The sequence below is a fragment of the Talpa occidentalis genome, unplaced genomic scaffold (genome assembly GCF_014898055.3).
Source record: "Talpa occidentalis isolate TD23 unplaced genomic scaffold, MPIMG_talOcc4v2.1 talOcc4.4, whole genome shotgun sequence".
NCBI lineage: Eukaryota > Metazoa > Chordata > Mammalia > Eulipotyphla > Talpidae > Talpa > Talpa occidentalis.
In genome coordinates this window covers 101605001-101626584 of record NW_023604295.1, presented here as the reverse complement: position 1 = coordinate 101626584, position 21584 = coordinate 101605001, and the positions used below count along the sequence as shown (strand labels likewise).

General features: G+C 45.5%; 1 protein-coding gene across 5 annotated transcripts in view; it reads left to right on the top strand.

The window, feature by feature from the left end:
- Nucleotides 1–21584, top strand: part of EPHB1 (EPH receptor B1) — a 424222-nt gene that overhangs the window by 390825 nt on the left and 11813 nt on the right. For all 5 annotated transcript variants that reach the window (XM_037525939.2, XM_054700814.1, XM_054700812.1 and 2 more), the window contains exon 13: nucleotides 19385–19534. In XM_037525939.2, coding sequence (XP_037381836.2) covers nucleotides 19385–19534 — 150 coding nt within the window. The remainder of the gene's footprint in view (nucleotides 1–19384; nucleotides 19535–21584) is intronic.

Here is a 21584-nt window from a genome sequence, read left to right as displayed (position 1 = left end):
TCCTACCAGTAATCATTATCTTCAATAATCAACATACTAAATTTATTCTTTCCTTGCTTTATCTTTCAATATTCTCATCACATTTCAAATCATGTAGTACAACTCGGTCCAATAGCTCTAATGACAGACAATTCAAGGCATAAGACTTCACAGTAGGTAGTTCTGAAGGGTGGTCTCATCAGCAGTTACAAGAACAAGGCTGAATTTTGAGCCAAAAAACATGATTTGAAGCCTGGCACTGCCAATTATTAACTTGGAGTAAGTAAGTTACTTTACCTCTCTGACATTCTATTCCATTATCTGTCAAATGAGAATAACATATTATACTTGGTTTGTATTGTGTGATTACTGCAAAGATCAAAGGAAAAATGTTGTATTGAAAGTACTTTAATAAACTTTGAAAGTCCTGTAAAATGTAGCCCAAAAAGTGACTCTAAAAGCTGATAAAATAGAATCATTGGTAAGTGATATTCTGCAACCAATTCCAGTGTGTATGTGGGGGGGAGAGGGGGGGTTTCAATAGCAGTTCTCCAATACCAGCTGAATGCTCTACAATTCAATTCCGTTCTTACACTCTCTACCCAGAGATAGCTTCAGGTCCCACAGGTGAAGGCCTCGGTCCCTGAGACTGTCTCTATTTCAGAAGCCAATAGGAAGTCCCAGTTGTTACCTGTGCGTCTGACTTACTGGATACAGAGTGGAGGTTCCCATCACCTTATTCATGGGTTCAGTTAATTTACTCGTGTGCTCACAAAACTCAGAGTAACTTTTTGCTTACTAGCTCACAGATTTATTAGAAAAGGATGTAACTCAGGAGCACCTGGATGGAACATGTGCACAGGGTAAGACAGCGGGGGTTGGACCTGCAGTTTACATGCCCCCTCCCAGCCCACCACTTTGCCCATTTCTCCAAGTGTTCACTGAAGCTCTCCACAGCCTGTCCTTCTGCATCTTTATGGTTTATTACATAGGCATAATTGATTAAATTATTGGCAATTGGGATTGATTCAATCCAGATGAGGAGGGGGAGTGAAACTGAAAGTTCCAACCCCTCTAATTACATGGTTAGTTCTGGAAATCTCCACACACACACCACTCTCCCCCCCAGATCCCCAAGTCAAATCACCTCATTAACAGAGCAAAAGACACCTTTGTCCCTCTTATTACTTAGGAAATAACAAGGGTTTTAGGAGCTCAGTGCCAGAAATGGAATGAAAACCAAATATAATTTTCCAATTATAAATCACATTATCAGTAAATTACGCTGGCTCCTAGTACAACACTTTTACCTGAATAGGGGTGGGGGAGACTCTGTTTCCTTTTCCAATGATATATGACTTTCTAAATGTAATTAGCAATGAATGGAACTCTTTCCTTTCAGTTAATGATGCAAGTGTGGGGCCCTAATATAAAACCTAACTAATGTAATGATAAGAGCACAAATTTGGATGGCGGTGAGACTAAAATATAAACCCTGGCTCTGATATTAACACATTTTGTAAACTGGGTGGGGTATTTATTTTATGAGGGTCAGTTTTCTAATTTGAAAATGGGGATAAGAAACGACCTCTTAGTATGACTGTGAAATTGGATGATATTAAATGTGTAAGTGCCCAGCAGAGAAGTTGGCACCCAGTGGGTAAATGATAAATGTTCATTCGCTCTCACCTCCCACTATGTGCCTCATAAAAATGGGAATGAAGACACAGCCTGTGCTGTTACAGCCTGTTTCTTAGATGCAGAACCACTCAACACATGGTAGGTAAATGCAAGAATTGTATCAGGATAAAGTGGAAGTCCTATGGTTCTCATATGATCTCTTCCCAGGATATTTGTCTTCAAGCAATCAGGGGTAAGTTTTCCTATAATTAAAGAAAAAGCCTTAGCATAATGTAAAGACCTTAAGAAAAAAGTTGAACATAGAGAGAAAGGCATTTCTTTAGAGCCAATGATGACTGCTTTAGTGGTTTCCCAAGCCCTATATTTTCCACTCTGTTGTCTAGTGAAGCTGAGAGTAAAGAGGAGGAAATTATGAAACCGTTTTTATGTTAAATTCTAATTTTTTGATAAAGAAGTCTATGCTCTAGGAAAGATTTTTAATTTTGATGAAACTGATCTCTATAAGATGTGAATGCCCTCCAGGACCTATACCTCCGAGAAGGAAGCACAAAATCGAGGGTGTCGTCTGGAAAGGATTGATCAATTCGATATGCTGGTGCAAATGAAGGTTGTAATTTACCTGTGCTGCAATTTTTATTAGGATTATTGTGTTTTTGTTAGATTTTGAATGGTCTTCTCCAAATGTAATTTTTTCCCATAGGCTCAGTTATATTATTGTGCAATTTTGCAGAATATGAGTTTTTTTCAAAATGTGCATATGACATTATAGCAGGAATACCTATATTAGAAAATTAGAGTCCATTCAATCACCTTCAAGAAATATATACTCCATTTCAGCACAAATAAATAGTTGAACCAGGGAAAACTTTTAGAGTTTTTAATAGGATCAAAATTGAAATTATGTTAGAGTGTATATGTGAGTCAAGAGAAAGGAAGAAATGTGGGTCTGCAGAATGCCTCCCTATCCAGGTGAGGGGCACTGCTTGCGGAGAGGAGAGACCTTGCCATTCTCCAGACAACTTACCTGCTTCAACCACAGTTGCTTCTCTGTATCTGTTTTCTGTACTGAACTTTTACCAAGATTTCCTTTCAAAAAAGGGTTTTGCCACTACAAATGCAGGATTTGAAACCACCTTATGTGATTATGGTAATAGGTCATTTTTATGTGGTTAATATTTTTGTCCCTGGTCATAGTGTTTCCAGGTCTAAAAGAGACTCTGTAGACCATCCCCAATGTTTCTCATTAAATTTCCAGGGTTGTTTTATACATCTTAGGAGCTTCAAAGCAAGGCTCTTGTCCATAGTGCATTGTGTTGACTGTGTAAAGTTGCAATGAAAATGACTTGGGTAGCCCCTCATTGTCCTCTGTTAGAACAGCTTCAAAAAGAAACACCATTCTTTGGTTGGAGAACTCCTTTAGATAAATAATCCATTCCATCAGTGGAGAAGGGAATGTTTAAGAGCTCTTTTTTTTTAAGATCTCTTTTTATTTATTTATGCATACAAGAATTGGGGTGTAGGCCAGAGGTGAGGTGGGAGAGAGGGTTCACCAGAGACAGAGTGGGGAACAGAACAGGCAGATCTACTGAAATACACTGCTGAGGGGAGCAGCAGGCGAGACAGGAGAGGTCTGCTGCACCATGTGTGTCGCCTCCCTGGCTTGGGATTGAACACAGGACGCAGTGGCTGGTGATAGCTTGAGCACTGAGACTTTAACCTCTGTGCCACCATGGAGGCCCCTGTTTAAGAACTTTTTATTTGAATGAAAGTTTTAAAAAAATTATGACATCTGCACTGATGACAAAGTTTTTATTTTGTCTAAACCAACCTCTACTAGTAGTGAATGTCTTCCAGGACTCACAGTTTTGGATTAGGTCACATAGCTAGTTGTCAAGTTTCTTTGGTCTCCTTTAATCTAGAACATTTTTTTATTTCTACTATCTTTCTTTGTCTTATATGACATCAGCTTTTTTTTTTTGAAGAATATGTTCACATTTTTTCCATTTATAGAACACTTTCTTCAGGATTTTTCTGCTGTTTCCCATAATTAGATTCAGATTCTGCATTCGTGGCCATAATCCTACATAAGTGATGTTGTGTCCTTGCTGCCATATTAGATCTCTAGACAGATGATGTCCACCTGTTCCTCACTGGTGTTATTAATTTTCATCACCTGATCAAAGTTTTGTCTAATTTTTCCAATGCATAGTTACATACATTATATATTATGATTTTTTTTCTCTTGTAACCAATCCATGCAAATATTCTGATCTTCATCAAAATCCACCCTCACCCCAATCTTGGCATCTTTTAATGATTCTTGTCTGAAACAATCTTTCTTTTCATGGCTGCAAATGATGTTTTTCAACCTCCGCCACCACATCAACACTTGTGATAAAGAGATATTTTGGATGGTAGTTCCATAACCCAATTAAATGTTCCTTTGTCCTGCTTGGAAACTCAGCCTAATAACATTCTGAAGATCACATTCTCTTTGATTTTTGCTTAGGAAGATTTGGTATGACCTTTGGCCAAAAAACATTAAGATTCTCATCTGTTTCCAGGTTGCCAATCTTTATTCAAAGCTATGGCCTTTTAGACCTGGTCTTATTCTGTCCCTACACACTCTGCCTACATCTCTGATGTTAACAATCTATAATTTACTTGAGAGGAGGAGAGAGGAGACAAATTCCCTTCTGCCCCCAAAATATGCTTGTTCTTTCATCCTTGCTTCTCTGTGCTCATGCCTGATTTGCTCCAGAGTTGTCATGTTCTTCCCGCCCCTGTTCTAATCTCACCCATCCTTTGCCACAGCCCTAGAGAGCCCAGACAGATCAAAGTCTTACATAGCTTGTGAGCTACTGAAATGTTTCCTGCAGGATCAACAAGGCCACATGGAAAGGCTTCTGCTTGTTGTGTGCAGAGGCCACAGAAGCTGGGAATTTCCCAGGACTTCTCTTGACTCGTGATTGAGGCTGTCTTCTGAGACTTGGGTTCATAAGGAACACTGAATATGGGTCCTCAGACATTGGTAGAAATGGATATAGTTTTGGGGGCTCATTGTCTGGCAGCTCCAGAAAAGTCTTCTGAAAAGAGGAAGTCTTTCAACTTCAACAATTGCTGCTATGGTATGCAGAGTTCCAGAAGATTCTGGAACAGAGACCCCACCATTCTAGGTAGATATTCAAGGCTATGGCAAGATTAGAATGTCTAGTGAGTGGAGCATGTGATAACATTCGTGATGAGCCACAGGGAAGGAATCACCTCCAGGACGGGAGGAACAGAAACTGAAGGGTCCTTCTCCCCACTGTGAAGACCTCCAGCTGCCTTGGGGACAGGGTATGATAAGTCCATACTGTGAGCCCAAACAGAGAGCAAAGACCAGGGATCTAGACCTAATAGGGTGAGGGAAAGTTATATCCAATAATATGGGAATTGGGAGATACTCCAGAAGTTAAATTTCTAAGCTGTAAGAGCAAAGACCAGGGATCTAGACCTAATAGGGTGAGGGAAAGTTATATCCAATAATATGGGAATTGGGAGATACTCCAGAAGTTAGATTTCTAAGCTGTAGTGTAAATACCAAAGTAGATAGAAAATGGAGATCTACATCAATGGGGAAAGGACAGCTAAGACACAAGCAGGACTGGCTAAAATCTGCTCAAACCACAGCTCCCAGCACACCCTCAAGCGAGGTTCTGTGGAATAGGCCTCAGCAGGCTGACAGAATCTGATCCCTGAAAAGTGATAGGTAGGGAACAGCTACAGGTGACTTGACCCTCAATGCGGCCTCCTCTCTGCTCAGCACAGCTGTTATACCTGTACCTGCTTTCCTGCCAGTGCGCCCTCCAGACCACATAGCTGCTATTCAAGGCCTAAGCCACCCTCCCCATGTACCTACCTAGCCCTGCATTCTTCTCTCCCGGCAGCTGGCCTGGCTGCCTCTTTCATCCCAGGACTCCTGAGCTTTCACATGCTGCTCAGTAACTGTTTGTGGGATGAATTAAGAAATTAATTAACAAGTGACAAGCATGTCCCCGGAGATCCGAGATGCCAAATAGGAGAATGGTCGGTGTCGGTTGGAGCAGGAGCCTGTGCATCAGGAAGCAATATGGCTGTCTCAAAAGCAGCTGGCTTCTCCACACTGAGAGCAAGAGACCCCTCAATTTCTGCTCCTCCAATCCCGACCTTGACCATTTTTCTGGTCAACTCACCAGAGTTTTTGCCTTCATCACCCTCTCCTCCCTCCCCCCATACCTGGGGAGGACTGATCCAGAGCAGGCAGAGAAGAGGGTTCACTGGCACAAATTGGAAAGCTAATTCATCTGAAGTCAAACACCCAAAGAAGTTTTTAGAATACTGTATTTTTAAAATGTTTTTATGATTTGATAACAGCAGTGCTTTAAAACATCTTAAGGGCCTCTCTGGTGGTGCAAGGGGTTAAGCACTGCTCTATAAAGCAATTGCAGCCTCTGCAGCATGAGTTCAATCCCTGGCTGGGGAGCAACCCACATGGCGCCGCAGACCTCTCCTGCCTCGCCCGCTGCCCCCCTCAGCAATGTATTTCGGTCAATCTGCCTGTTCTTTTCCCCACTCTGTTTCTGGTGAATCCTTTCACCCCCTGTATCTCTGGCCTGTACCTCACCTCTTGTATGCACAAATAAATAAATCTTTAAAAAAATAAAATAAAACATCTTAAAAAGTGTTTACAATAAAAAGTTAAAAAGCCTTCCGCTTCCCAATTTCCAGAAGCCACCATGCTTAATAATTCCATGTGTTTCCTTTCCAAATTGTTTGTGTGTGTGTGTATTTATTTTCATATATACTTTTATGGTCTTAAAACTGTTCTCGCACCAGTTGACTTGCTTTACTTAATGATGGATCTTGAAAATGACCCTTTCCCCCACTTAGCCCCTTACTTTGTGTCTTTGGAGACTTTTTGCTGCTGACCTTGTCAGTTTCTTAGGATTCTTCCCTGGCATACTTGTGTGACTGGGCTGGAGAAACTGTTTCACATGCTGTCTTTCAATGGGCATCTGGATGGCTTCTGATACAGTGTTATTTCAAACAGTGTTCAATGAATACTCTTACATCAATGTATCTGCACCATTATGTAGATATTTCTATAAAATAAATTTCAAGAACAGAAATTGCTGGGTCACAGACTTTGTACATTTAAAAAGTATTTTCAAATTTCAAATAATTTCAAGCTTAAAGATGCAAGAATAGGCGGCCTCCTTGGGTCCCTGAGTGACTTAGCGAGTCTCCGCCTGGGAGTGCTACCTATTAAACTTTCCTTTCCTTTCAAAAAAAAAATAAATAAAAAATAAAAAATAAAGTTACAAGAATAATGCAAATAACACATATAATCTTTACCCAGATTCTTTACCTATCTATTTTTTTTTCTTATTTACCTGCCCATACCTCACTGATTCCCCCGCCAACTTCTTGTAAGCTATGTTGCATACAGCATGATTTTTATCCCGATATATTTTAGTGTGTATTTCCATATTTCTTAAGAAGAAATACATAACTGTAGAACAGTTATCAACTGCAGTAGGTTAACATGGATAAAATAATCTACTGTCTGCATTCTAATTTTGGTATTTGACCCAAATATGTTCTTTTTTAGAAGTTTTTCCTTCTAGTACAAAGTCAGATACTGCATTTTGTTGTCTCAATTTAGTCTCTTTTAATCTGGAACATTTTCACAGACTTTTTTGTTATTTATGACATTGACATTTTTAAAGAATATCATCCCTATTTTTGAATTAAAGCCTTCTCCCCTTTGGGGTTTGTCTGATCTCTCATGATTAGGCTGGCTTATGCCTTATGATTTGCATAGTGGACAGTGTGTCCTTCCTTGTCAGGATATGGCATCTGGAGGCACATGATGCCCTTCTGCCCCTCATGGTGGTGCTAGGAATTGCATCTTTTTAATCTGGGTAGAAAAAATTCATTTCCCTGAACCTTTTACCAATGTACACTCCTGCTTCAGCTTGTGACATTTTGCCCACGTCCCATCCCCTCCCTCACACTGGCCACACCAGCCTTCTTAACTTATTCCCAGACATACCCTATGCTTGTTAATGTTTTGTTTCACAAGCGATATCAAAATCATCTTTCCCATTCCACTTTGAGATGCATTTTCATATTCTTACGTCTCAGTAACTGTTCCCCAGACATCAAAAATGTGGTAGACCCACATGATCCTCTCTGTCCTGCAGCTCCTGGGGAGCTGTAAAGTCTGGGGGTGTTGACAACATAGGTGGGTGGTGCCCATGGCTCAGTCTGGGCTCCCTGCTCGAGAGTTAAACAGAATGCAGCCTTTTTTTTCCCCTTTATTGGGAGAGAAAAGATGCCTCTAGCCTCTGTCTACAAGGACTTACTACACCATCTACCTTTCCTTCTCTTTCCTGTAAGCCACTCTGAGGAAAGGCAGCATGGGATTTGGAATGGAAGGACCCCATTTCTGGGGCCCCCTCCATCTTTTATCAGGAGTAGATCAGTGGCTGCCCTCCAGTCTTCCCCACAACCAGTCTGTAAAATGAGCTCAGATACCTGGATCGTGGAAGTGAAGGAGATGTACACAGGAAGGAGCCGGCCTCCCTTGATGGTTTGGGGCCGGTTCTGCCCCTCCCTGGCCATCCATCACGGCCACCCGAGGAGGTCAGGTGGCCCAGGGACAGAGCTCACCCCGGAGGCAGGCGGAGCAGCCTCACTCACACCTCACACTCCGCCAGCATTAGCTAACAGCTCCTCATACACCCCTCTGAGATAATTAAGCATTATTATCCCTATTGGCAGGTGGAGACAGTAAGACAGAGTGGTTAAGTGACTTGGTTATAACTGCCGGATTGTTTGAGGGAGAAGCCGTGCCAAGAAGGGAGTACAGTTCAGAAGGCCAGAAGAGCTTAAGCTATTTAATGTGACTGATTATTTTAAAATCACTGTGGGAGGGTGGGGGAGGGGAAAGAGATTGGAGGAGTGACTAGTGGACACTGGTAAGGCACCACAAATTACACTGTGAATACGGAATACACCTAGAATGCTTATTAAAATGGGTTACTGCCATTTGTCAGAACTTATATTATGTCAAGAGGGTGGGGGGAAAATTGAAGGTCATAGTCAACTCAGTGAGAACAATGGAATACACCCCGCAGGCTAGCAGCTAGACAGAGGTCTTCAAGATGACTGTCAGAGCTGGCCTCCATCTGTAGGCAGAGAATCCAGCTGAGTCTTCAGCCCCCTCCCCTCTCCTTTCTGTCTTATTTTCCATGCACAGGGGTAGGAATAGAATGGGAGGAGAGTCTGGGACCCCGAGTCTCACGAGAGTGACACATGGGGCAAAGATGAAAGGGCCTTGATGCCCTGTTCACAGCAAAAGGAGCCACAGAGACATGGATTAGTGGGACACCCCAGGTGACACCAGGTATCACTGGCTGAAAGAAGAGAACAACACAATGGTCCCACATCCTCCCTGCCAACTTCATTATTCAAAGAGCCTGGACACTCACCCTCCCAGGCCATCTCCCTTGTAGGAGGTGGGGACAGATTTTTATTTCCGCAATGAGGCAGTCATATCCTTGTCCACTACACATCTTGATGGGTACTGACTTCCTCTGTAGGTTGCCTCTGCAGTCCACCCTCTGGGAAAGAGCACAGAGCATTTAAAACCCATTGGGACTGTTAATCCAACCACTCTCCCCACGAGCTGACTTTGTAGGAAAACAGATAGGAAGGCCCAGGCCTCTGAGATTGTACCAAAAGGGACACGCCTGTACCATCACTGAACTAAATACCACTGGGGGATCCCTACACAGCGCCCTCCTTAGGACAGAAGTGGTTTGTCCCTTTCTGATTAATGCATAACCAAGGGGGGTACCAAGGGACCCCCAAACTGTTAAGTAGTGCATGCCCTAAAGGGATCTGGCCATGTATGCTCACAAAGACAAGGGAAGCAGACTCTTAGTGTGAAGGATCTTTAATAGAATTAGTGTGCAGAGATAGCAAGAGAAAGATAGAGAGCACAGAATGCATATTTCTAATAATAGTTTCCCAATGAAACCCCCAAATGCCCCATCCCCTTGTGAGCAAACAACCAAACAGGTTGGCCTAAGAGGGGCTTCTAGGTCCCAAAACCTGCCACAAATCTAAGGCACCTAACAGTGGGGAACAGCAAGAAAGGTATAAGGCATATCCCAGAAAGCAGGACAAGAGGAGATAGCACATCAGGATAATGACTGCCATTGTCAACCTCCTCACGTGTCTCTTATTCACATGTCTCTGCCAAGTCTCCTTCCCAGTAGCACCAGGGTGCAAGACAACGCTCGAGAAGCAAGAAGCCCCCAGAGCCCACTTGCCTTCCATATTCTGGAGCTTCATCTGGCAGCTCAGCTCCACCAGTTCCTGGGAGGGGACTGAACAGGGGACTGTTCAGGAAGTCCAGCTCATGACACACTGTCACCTGTAATCCCAGACGGCTGCATGTACGAGGGGGAAGGGAAAATTGTACCTCCCCTATCGTTCCCTCTACTGACTGTGACCTGGTCCAGAGATGGCACCTACTACCTGCTTGTTAAAGAGATGAAAGCAGTCAGTGAATCATCCGGCCTTGTCACCCAATCTTTTCTTTTTAATTATAAACTCAAGAAATACTGTGTGATTAAAGAAAATAATGATGATGATGCCTACATCTCAGCCGTGAGGGGCTGTTGTGGGTTTGGGTAGTAAAAGACAGCTGTTTGCCCTGACAGTGTAGTGCAGAGAAATAATATCTGTTTGGTTGAAGAACAAATTTTTTTTTTCCAGCTGGGAAACGTCACCAAGTGGCCTTTCACACGCGAAATACACGCTATCATCGGCATATTTTTAGTTAATTTATGTCCAAATAGGCCTTTCTCTGGCTGCTGGGAAATGATGTCTGGGCTGCAATTACCTTTCACGGCATCTCACAGAGGATTTCGGTTCTCACATAGCTCAGGAGAGTGGTAGCAGAACCCCACCTATTGTAAATCTCTCTATTTGTAGTTATTCAAATTACACATTTTATTACTAGTACCAAATACATCATGTCATTCATTTTAGAGGAGCAACTAATGCTTCAAGAAAAGCTTTGAAAAACATTCTATTTAGAAACAATTTTTGTCTACAGCCAACGCAGCGTGTGTCTTTTTTGGGTTGTCTTTTCTCCAGCCCTTTTCTCTGTTCTGTGTGCCATTTACATGACAAATAAGACCATCCTTTCCAAAAGCTCACCTGTTCCTGCAGCCTGCTTCCCACCTAAAGTTCTAATTCTCTGTATGTTGCATCATAATCCTGAGCATGGCAATAAATTACAGTGTCACCATCAAGATTGTGGCTTCTGGAAAGAAATAAGCAGCAGGGCCAGATGAACTCTCTCAGAAGATGGAGAGACTGTTTTCATGCAAATTCCTGGCATCCTGGGGAACCAGGAGCAGCCTCTTTATTATACAGACTGAGTTGCAATTCAGCAGCCAGAAGCCACTTCCACTGGCTGTTAGAAGCTGGTCACACTCAGAGACAGATAACCTTTTAGGCAAACATTTCTTTTCCTTTCTTGTTGATACAGGTCTTAAGTGGAATTTGCTGATGAGGTTAGGGGAAATGGGTCCATGTGCTTGGAACGTTTTAAAACAGAGATGTTCAGTTTAAAATGCCTTCCTAATTGAACAGGTACAGTCAGCCACGTTGCACCTCTGGATCCAGGACAGCGGGCAGTGACTAAGAAATGAGATGCATCCTGCAGGCAGTGTTTAACTGTCTATAGAGGGCTTCACAGAGCTTTCTGGTCATATGCCTCACTGAGGCTGCTCAACCACACAGCACTGCTCCCAGGGGTATATCCAACCAGCCCCCTTCCCCCCACTGCTGTACAATGTGACTTTCACCTTGATTCAACCTCCATTTCCCTTGTGCCACAGCTGAACTTGACAGAAACTTTCCTAAAACCAGCTTACTGTCTTTTCCCACCCCCATCTTTTTAAGATCTTTTGAATTTAGTGCTGTGTCGGTAAATGCTCGTCATCTATACATGACACACCATGGCCTACACTGCTCACCTGGCATGGTGCTCTTCCTTGCTGAACACCGATAAAGCCTCAGAATACTTCTCAACCCAGACACTCACAATGACCAGAGTTGGTATTCAAAATGAGAGCTCATGCAGACCAGGACTGATGCTGGATTGATCTAGACCAGTGAAAGTATAGGAACCACTTTGGGAATTTGTTAGAAATATATTCTCTGGCCTCCCTGGTGGCCTAGCCGGTTGAGCGCAGCGCTATGAAGCTGGCCACAGCCTCTGCAGCGTGGGTTCGATTCCCTGGCCGGCCAGGGAGCTACCCACATGGTGCAGCAGACCTCTCTTGTCTCACCCGCTGCTCCCCTCAGCAGTGTATTTCAGTCAGTCTGCCTGTTCTGCTCCCCACTCTTGTCTCTGGTGAATCCTCTCACCCTCCCACGCCTCTGGCCTATTCCCCAATTCTTGTATAAATAAATAAGTCTTTAAAAAAATATATATTCTCAACTCCTATTCCAGAACTAATAAATTCAGAAGTTTGAGTTAAGCCTCCCAAGAGATTCTGAGTCACCCTCAAATTTGAGAACCATTGCTCCAGGCCAGTGGTTGTGACAAATCTGCACATTAGAATCACCTGAGGTATATAAAATCTTACTAATGCTTGGGCACCCAGAGATTCTGAACGCATCCAATACCCATTGGTAGTTTTAAAAAAAACAAATTCTTCTATGTATTTCCAATGGGCAGCCAAGTTTGAGAGCCACGAGGCCCAGCTTTCTGTGCATGTAAAGAAGAAGGGTATTTACATTGCTTACAGCTAGCATTATGCAATTCAGATGCAGCTAGGGGGGTGGGGGGATCACCAGGTTGGAAAGAGCACAATAGACTATGGTGAAAGACTGTCGGTGCTTTGGTGGTGGGAGAACTAAGGTGACTATCCCCGAGGGACAATATCCTATACTGTCAAAACACTAACAAGGATGTAAAACAATAGTACTTCAATTGAAAAAAAGATGCAGCTAACTAGGCCTGGAGTGACCACCTGGGTCTGAGGACACTCCTGGGGGAGTAGGGATGGGATTCACCCTCAGGCATGTCAGCTGTTGGCACTAACTGGGTTCCAGCATCATCATTGGGGCTGTGTTCTATCTTCTAGATCATTAGCCCAAGTGCCATGATGCTGCCCTGAAGTCCGCCCCACAGCACTCATGTTGCTAGATGAGGGGCAGGTTTTCAAGGTGCAGATGGCCTGGGTCAGATCAATGAGGTTGAGTAAATGTTGAAGTGCGCCCTGTGGCTTTCCTGCTGGGCTTCCATCTAAATATTAGTGGTATCCCACTGGCCCCTAATAGAAGCCCATTGTGATCTGCCACCTGGGAACTTAATGTATTTTTAAACTGGTGCCTGATAAAATTGTACATAGTGAATATATTCGTTTCCTAGGGCTCCTGTAACAAAGTACCACAAACTGGGTGACTATAAACAACAGAAATGTATTCTCTTATAGTCCTGGAGGCTAAAGTCCAAATTCAAGGTGTTGACCCAGTCATGTCCCTCCCTAAGTCTCCAGAGAAGAATCTCTTCCATGCCTCTCTCCTAGTGCTGGTGGCCGCTGTCTGTCCTTGGCATTCCTTGGCTTGTAGATATGACACCGATATCTGCCTCTGTCTTCACTTGATGTTCTCTGCACATGGCCTTCTGATAGGGACACCAGTCATTGGATTTAGGGTTTACCCTCATCCAGTGTGACATCATTTTATTTGGTTACATTTATAAACACCAAATTTCAACAAAGATTACATTTGCTGTTAAAGAAGGTTAGAACTTGAACAGGGTGTCTCTTTTTCAGGGACACAATTCAACACACAACCATCAATTCTTGTGTAATGGTACAGTGGTCTACTGAGTGGTTCACATTTACATCATGTTGGGTATTCAAAAATACCTCAATGTTTTATATATTTTAAATCCCTTATAGACTGAAATTAGGAAATTCACAGGCATTGTCTGGTGCTCTCAGTCATAAGCCTGTCACTTCCAAATTTCCAAGGATAATTCGCACAGCAAGATTCCAATATTTGATGAAGTCCTTGATCACCATGCTCAACATCCATATGTGCCTGGATTTCTGCTATATCCCCACTGAGACTTCACCTCCTATACAACATGGTAGAGAAAATATCTGTAGCAGTGCCCAGGCACACACAGGTGTTACCCTTCTGGATCTTCTATGATACATAACAAGGGAAATCAGCCCTATGCTCAGACTTTGACCTTGAAATCTCCATGTTTGGGTAGGTGAAACCCAAGCTATGAGCTGTGCCTTTCTGAACTCACCTTGACAAAAGCTTGAGCTTGCTGGGTGGCATTGGGGGTGTCCAGTGATCCTGGCGAGTGAGCTGTGTCTAGGATTGCCACATCCCCACCAGGGAGCTGACAAGGTGGGGTGCTACATGGGTGGTCCTTGTGGTAGGCTGGATGTGGCAGAGTTTAGAGCCCCTTGACTCTGAGACTTTCTACTTTTTGGCATCACACCTGTTGGCATCATACCTGCTGGCAGATGTGGGTGTGACTTATCAGCAGGTGACCCTGAGGTGACTGGGTTAGAACTAATCTGTAATCTGCTGCTGGATAGCTTCTTTTAGTTCACCAAATCTCAAAACTCTCTCTTGCTCTCGCTCTCTCTCTCACACACACACCCATACTCACACACACACACACACACACAATCTATATAGTTTTTCGAATACCTGATAAGCTACGATTATTATGAAGCAGCAGATTTTTCAAATCCTTTTGAAGGATTTCTCAGCAATACAACAGTTCAAAGTCCAGCTGTAGTGAGAGGTCAGTGTGTAAAATGGAGAGGGAGCACCACACCCTTACACTGGAGAGGTGCCTCTCTCTCCTCCTCCCTTTATCTTCCCCAGGTCCCAGAAGTAACCCCCTGAAGCACCTCTGAGGAAACCAGGTCCCTGCAGAATTCAGACTTGTGCCCTTAGCCTCCCTGGGTGAAAGCGAGTCATCTGGTGTCATGCAGAGGCCAGACAAAGACAATGCTCTTTCTCTCCAAGTCCAGTGTCAGCCCCTCTTTGCCTGAGTAGATACAGGTTTCTTCTAAGGAGTCTTGTTTGTTCTCCACTCACCCCACGCAAGAATTCTGCCCTCATGATCCTTTCCTTCTGATGGAGGCCCCCTCCTCATGCCTCACGAGGCATCTTGCAGCCTCGTAAACATGTTGGTCTTGAGCCTTCCGGGCCGGACTTCTCTTCCTCACAGAGCCCTGCTTGCCACACCACCACCCCCTTCCTTCCTTCCAGTCTCCCCACAGGGCTGGTCACCATCCTGTGATAGAGAGTTTTCCTTTTACATAGTTGAAGACAAGTTAAACAATCATCGCCATAGTTACCTCAGCATCAGAAGGCTACTTTGAGGACGTGATATTTGAAAAATCGGAAGGAGGGTTTAAAATTCCCAGGAAGAGGGCCTCCCCAGTGGCGCAGCGGTTGAGCGCTGGGTTGCGAAGCTGCCGGCGACCTCTGCGGCGCCGGTTCGATCCCCGGCTGCTCCCCGGCCACTGGAGGAGGGTCCCACATGGCACGCAGACCTCTCCTGCCGCCCGCTGCTCCCCTCAGCAGTGTACTTCGGTCCTTCTGCCTGCTCTGCTCCCCGCTCTGGCTCCGGTGAATTCTCTCACCCTCCCGCGCTTCTGACTGTACCCAGTGCTTGTATAAACAAAACAAACAAACAAATAAATAAAACATGCCTCTATTAAAAAAAAAAAATTTAAAATTCCCAGGAAGAAAGAACCCATCCCTGGAATCCCCTCCTTTCTGGCCTTCCTTTGTTCTGCCTCAGAGGTCAGCGTCCCCTGCTCTCTTGGCTGCGTGGGAGAGCTGGTTGTGACAAGCTGTCATCTGCCTGTCCAGGGTCGCTCTTCCCAAAGCCTCTGCCACCTGCTGGGATGGGAGGTGGTGATGACAGACCAAACTCCGTGTTCAGTGAGGCCCAACAGCGCGAGGTGGCAGGAGGGCTGAGGCGCCTGGCCAGCGGGCCTGGCACCGTCACTTCACATGCAAGAGGGAACAGCTCAACAGCTGTCACTGGCAGCCCCTGGGGTCTGCTCCAGACTTGGCAGAGAGGACACCTTCAGATTCCCAAACCTCCTCTTTGAAATTCAGAAGAACCACTCTTTCATGTCCCCTTCCCCTCTCTCTGCACAAACATACATGACAGATAAGCCCCAAGTCTCTTTAACTCAGTTCTGCAGGACCAGGTTTCTCTCGTACTCTCATGTTCTCACACACAGGTCCTGCATTCACACAGTCTCATTCCCTCTCTCTTTCTGTCTCTGTCTCTTACACAAACACACACACACACACACACATTAAATTCCTGTTGTCTCCTGCCTACCTCACTTAATCCAGGTATTTTGAGAGAACAGAAATCCCTCCTGTTGAGGTTTTTGGACTGTGGGTTTGGAGTGCAGGGTCTTTGGGTTCAGTCTGGGAAAGGTGTCACCAGAGCTCCCCTTTCAGCAGCACGTGGCAGGTTTCCCAGGTGAGTTTCTCCACGAGACACAGACCTTAGTTATATTTAAAGGGCAGGTTTAGGGAAAGGGACAGAAGAATAAAGGACAGGTTTGCTAAGGGGGGCCTGCATGGTTGCAGGCGGGCGGCCTTGAGGAGAGCTGCCTCTGCTGAGGGAGGTCAGTGAAGAGAAGCCCCAGCATGGTACAGGTCACAGGCGGCCAGAAAGCCGCTGCCCTGCAGAGGGAGAGAGTTGGTGAAAAGAGGCACCTGCATAGTCACAGGTGGGCAGTGGGAGTGCTGCCCCAGCCTGCGCAGAGACTGCACTGATATAGACTTCTTCTGTTTGGGAGGGGCCACTCCTTGTGAGCCATCAGTTGGTTGCTAATTTTGGATAACTATGTAGAATTTGAAAGGGCCTGGAGATTCTACAATGGGCTCAATCTCTATATCTTTCCCTTTGGATGTGCCCTCACCCTCAGATACCTGCTTGGATGTTATGCTTTGTAATCTGGGTGTCTCTGAGCCTAAGGATATCTGGTTTCTGGTCTAGTGGCCCGCCTCCTTTTCAGTTTTTTTTTTTTTTTTTTTTTCATTCTTGTCCTCCATCACCTCCCTTCTGGGGAAGACCCAGGCCCTCGCCAGGTGTGGCAATACCCCTCCCCTTAAAGAGGAAATGCAACATGGGGTCTCTGACCTTTGGGGCTCTAGACTCCACGTGTTTGAAGTTTCTTAGTTCACTGGGTGAATTTCCTGCTTCTCTTCCCAGTCCTGGGTACCATGTGGATAAATTAGCAAATGCATTCCTGTTCTGGAGAATGGGAAGCTCCTGTTGCAGCCTCAGCCCAGGTCTGCCCTTTAGGCATTTGTCACCTTTGCTAGCATTTGAGTTGAGGACATCTCCCACAACAAAAGCCTGCCTTAGTCCTGGGGGAAATCAGGACTGCCTTCTTTACAGAAGGTTGGATACTTGCCTGGGGAGGTCAGGGCCAGATTGCCTTTATTCCCAGCCCCTGGGTCAGAAACCAGATAAAAATACACTTTGTGGCTTGCTCCCTTTTCTCTCCCTCTTGCTCAGATTAACCACACCTACATTTTTAAGGTATTTTTGCTAAAGTCCAACATGTATCTCTAGTGACTTAGATCATGAGAATGGTCAGTGTAAAAATAGCCGCCTCCAGCCGAGGCACAAGGTGAGTGAGCAGTTGAGAGAGCAGCAGGGTTTGTGTATTCTGAGGGCAGAGTCTAGGCCTCATAAAGGGGCCGTGGGAGTGAAATCCTGGTGTTTGGCATGAAGGATTGAATGTGAGGAGGATATTTGTACTAAAGATTGATGAGCTTTGAAGAGTGCCTTTGGTGAGTGCCCCCAATTTTGTCCTGTAAGTGGCATCAAGGCCTCCAAAGCATGCTCTGCTCTCTGCTCACCTCCCTTTCCTTACCTTTGATTCTGGGCTTCAGCCATCCTGGACTCAGTGCAGTTACCATCCTCTCTCTTACCCTCGGCATTTGCACACGTGCCTCTTTGCAGCAATGAGCCTCCTCCGATTGCTTTACCTGATTCAATTCTACTGGTCCACTAGGACCTGGTATAGTGAAATGATAGTTAACTTGTGTATAGTACTTACCCTTCATTTCCCTCCCTGTCACAAACACTATGTGGATAGTAACCCACTTAATACAACAACCTAACTACTCATTGCACAGAGAGGGTAGGTAATTTACCCCATGTTACACAGGACTGGTACTCAAACCTGACCAAGTCCTCCAGATGCTCTTAACCCTGTGGGAACCTGCCCCTCTGGTTGTTCCTAGCCACTTTTCCATACCCCTGCTGGTGACAGGGAGTCTCATCTGGTTCTCAGGACACCCTGTATTCCCCCTCATCACTTTCCATCTTGTCAATAATACAGTTTAAGTTTCTTTTTATTATCTGCCTCCCCACTGGCCTATGCAGTTTGAGGGCTGGGGCCTAAGCTCGGGGACACCAACGCCTTAGAAAGCGTCAGGCACTGAACAGTGCTCTTTCATTTTTTGTTGATGGGCAAATGAATGAATGGATGGGCATCAATTCCTGGGTTAAAAAAATCAGGACTGGCAGACAAACTGAGGACCAAAGAGAGAACCAAGTTGGAAACTCCCAGTGTGGGGTTAGAGGGCAAGAAAAAAGAGAAACTGGGCCTCCCCGGTGGCGCAGCGGTTGAGCACTGGGTTGCGAAGCTGCCCACAGCTTCTGCAGCACCGGTTCGATCCCCAGATCCCCAGCTGCTCCCCGGCCACCGGAGGAGGGTCCCACATGGCGCGCAGACCTCTCCTGCCGCCCACTGCTCCCCTCAGCAGTGTACTTCGGTCCTTCTGCCTGCTCTGCTCCCTGCTCTGGCTCTGGTGAATTCTCTCACCCTCCCGCACTTCTGACTGTACAGTGCTTGTATAAATAAATAAATAAATCTAAAAAAAAAAAAAGAAAAGAAAAGAAAAGAAAAAGGAGAAACTAACCCAAGAGCAGCTCTTTAGAAAAGTATGTCTCCAGCCTTCAGATCTCGACCTCTTTCCATGGCCAGCCAGCACCTGCATAGACCTCAGTGCTCGACCAGTTACACTCAGAGCAGCTCAGGGCTGTCTGCAGGCTGTAAAGTGGGGAAATCTTGCCCCAGAGAGGGAGAACAAGGACAATGGGACAGAGGATCCGTGATCTTATAGTAGAAAACATTGCTCATTCTTCCTTTTTTCTTTGTTTTATTTCCTTCTCACCCAAATGTGACTTTTATAATGTGTTGGAACAAAGACAGCCATAACTTGTAGCTCACTGCTCCCAAGCCAATGTCATGTAGTATAGAATTTCAGGTTTTAATACTTTTACAGCAGTCATACTCTCCTGCCACCCACTTCCCTCACACTGACACTAGAGTCAGCATAGAGGGAACTGGAGAGCAAGTGGAGCCTCAGGACCAGTCATCACCCCGAATGCCCTGTGCTCACATCTGGGTGGAGACCTGCACATCTGGGCAGAGACCTGTGTACTTCATGCAGCTCCTCTGAGCCCAAGCAGAAATGGGGACCTCCTACCCCTGCCACGGATGTCCTGCCTGTCCTCCTTCAGGGGCCGTGGGGAGGGTCAGTGGAAGGACCTGCAAGCTGAATTTATTTCCACTTAGAAGCCTATGTGTTGGACTGACCAGGTTTCTCTTTCTTCCAGGGAGGGAAGATCCCTGTGAGATGGACGGCTCCAGAAGCCATCGCCTACCGCAAGTTCACTTCTGCCAGTGACGTCTGGAGCTATGGGATTGTCATGTGGGAAGTCATGTCATTTGGAGAGAGACCCTACTGGGATATGTCCAACCAAGATGTGAGTATCAGCAGCCCTGGCTGTCACCACTCCAGCAAGTTATCCCCCAGGCACTGGAATGCCAGTCCTATCTGTTTTCAGCCTCATAACCTGAACTTGGGGTGTCTGGGGCAGGAGATACAGGGTCACCCTTGGCTGGCACCAATGTTTGAACTAATAAAAAAAAACCATGATGGACATGTGATGGTCCCAATCACTGAAAGCATGTGAAGGTGCCAGGGGCCAACCCAAGAGATTGTGAGCAAGAGACTGTGGCCCATGAATAGATCAGCCCCCAAGTTAAGCAGGAAATTCTACTGACTACAAAGCACCCAGCCTGTTTGCCCTCCTTCCTTTGCCATGCAGCTCTGGGGAAGGGGAGCGGCCCTGGCCTGAGGGTGGGCCTGGCATACAGGGCTGCTCTGTCCCTGACAGATGCACTGCATTTGAACTAGTTGCAATTTCTGTCTGGCCTCGAACCTCTCCTGTTTAAAGAGAGGAATTGTCAAGGACCCTTCTTTCCCGAGAGTCCACTCTTCTGGGAGCCCATGTCATCCCTCAGTGAAGGAGGAGCTGCGTAAACTTGCCACTGCTGGCCAGCTCCCAGGAATGGGTCTCCAAGGAAGGGCGTCATCAAGCCCTCCACGTTGCCCTCTTGAGACAGAGTGGGAAAGGAAAGAGAAGGGTCATCTGAGATGCCATAAGCAGAGGATTTGGGGGGTTTTCCTGATGGGTCCTTTTGTCCCCTAATTACTAAAAAGTGAGGAAGACTTTTGAAAATAATTTACTTTGATAAGGATGCAATTGCAAGTCCTACTTGGGTTCCCACATGACCTTGGACCCTGAGCTGGTCCTTGGGACTGTTCCACTTTCATGTTTTGAAAGCATATCCTCTCCCTTGAAGCTAAAAGGATCACAGTTTGCAAAAAATGCGTACCTCACCTTGGGAGTGGTGGTGGTGGGGGGCAATCCGCTCCATCATAAGGAGGCAGGACTGTCCCCAGTCCAGATCTGGTTCAATCAGGCAACCAGCTGCACCAAACTTGAGAAATAGCCATCAGCAAGCCCTCTGTCCAGCCAGACATGTAGAGCCATGGCAGAAGATCAAGAGAGCGGGCCAGCTGGGGGGCCAGAACACATTTCCCGATGAGCTGAAAGAGAAGCAGAGGGGCTGCATGACGACACTCCTGCTCCCAGGGCAGAGTGCCTTCAACCCAGAGCCCATGAAATAGCTGCATGCTTAACCAGGTCCCAGTGCGAACCACGTGTGCCTCTGGGTCCTCTATTATCTAGGATTATCCATGCCTCGCCTTGCTCCTACAGCATGTCCAATCAGTAAGTGTCGTCGGCATCCAGGCCCAGGCTGCTTTCATGAGATCAACTGCACCCTGGTTCCGTCCACACAGTCCGCTAGAAGAGTAATAATTGTTAGCCGAAAGAAGGGGACTCATTTTGTCTGCCTGCCCAGAGACTTTAATCCGATTAAGAACAATTCAGCACACATCGAATGGATTATGCAACTGATAGGCAAAATTTGACTTTCAAGATATTCTCAGCAAACATCCTCACCTATGCTGAAACAAAAAGAATTTCTTGTTTAGATTTCCAGAATTCCCAAATCATTCAGTCAACAAACACCCATTGTATGCTAACTGTGACTAAGCATCATGCTTGACGGTTCTATTCTTGGGGGGTTTACAGTCCAGTGGCACGTAGATAGGACTGTGGGAACATTTGGGGGTGGGGATGGAAGACTCCCCATATATTTGATGCTTGAGTTGGGCCTCAAAGGGAATAAGAACATCTGTCAAGTAGCAGTTTATTCTCATTTTGTTGTATTTCTCCAAAATAAAGCTCCTTAGCTTTGTCCCAAGTGCAATTCTAATTCTGCTGTCTGTGGAAGGTGGGTGGTGACTTTATGCCCACACGGAAAGCTCATTCCTACCGGTCTGGGCGAGCGCCAGCAGAGGCTCCCAGCTGCAGCCCCACTCATCAGAAACCACTGAGGTGGTGGCAGTAAAGGATTTTACAGATGACAATTGAAAGGCTTTAAGAAAGAGAATTGCAGAGG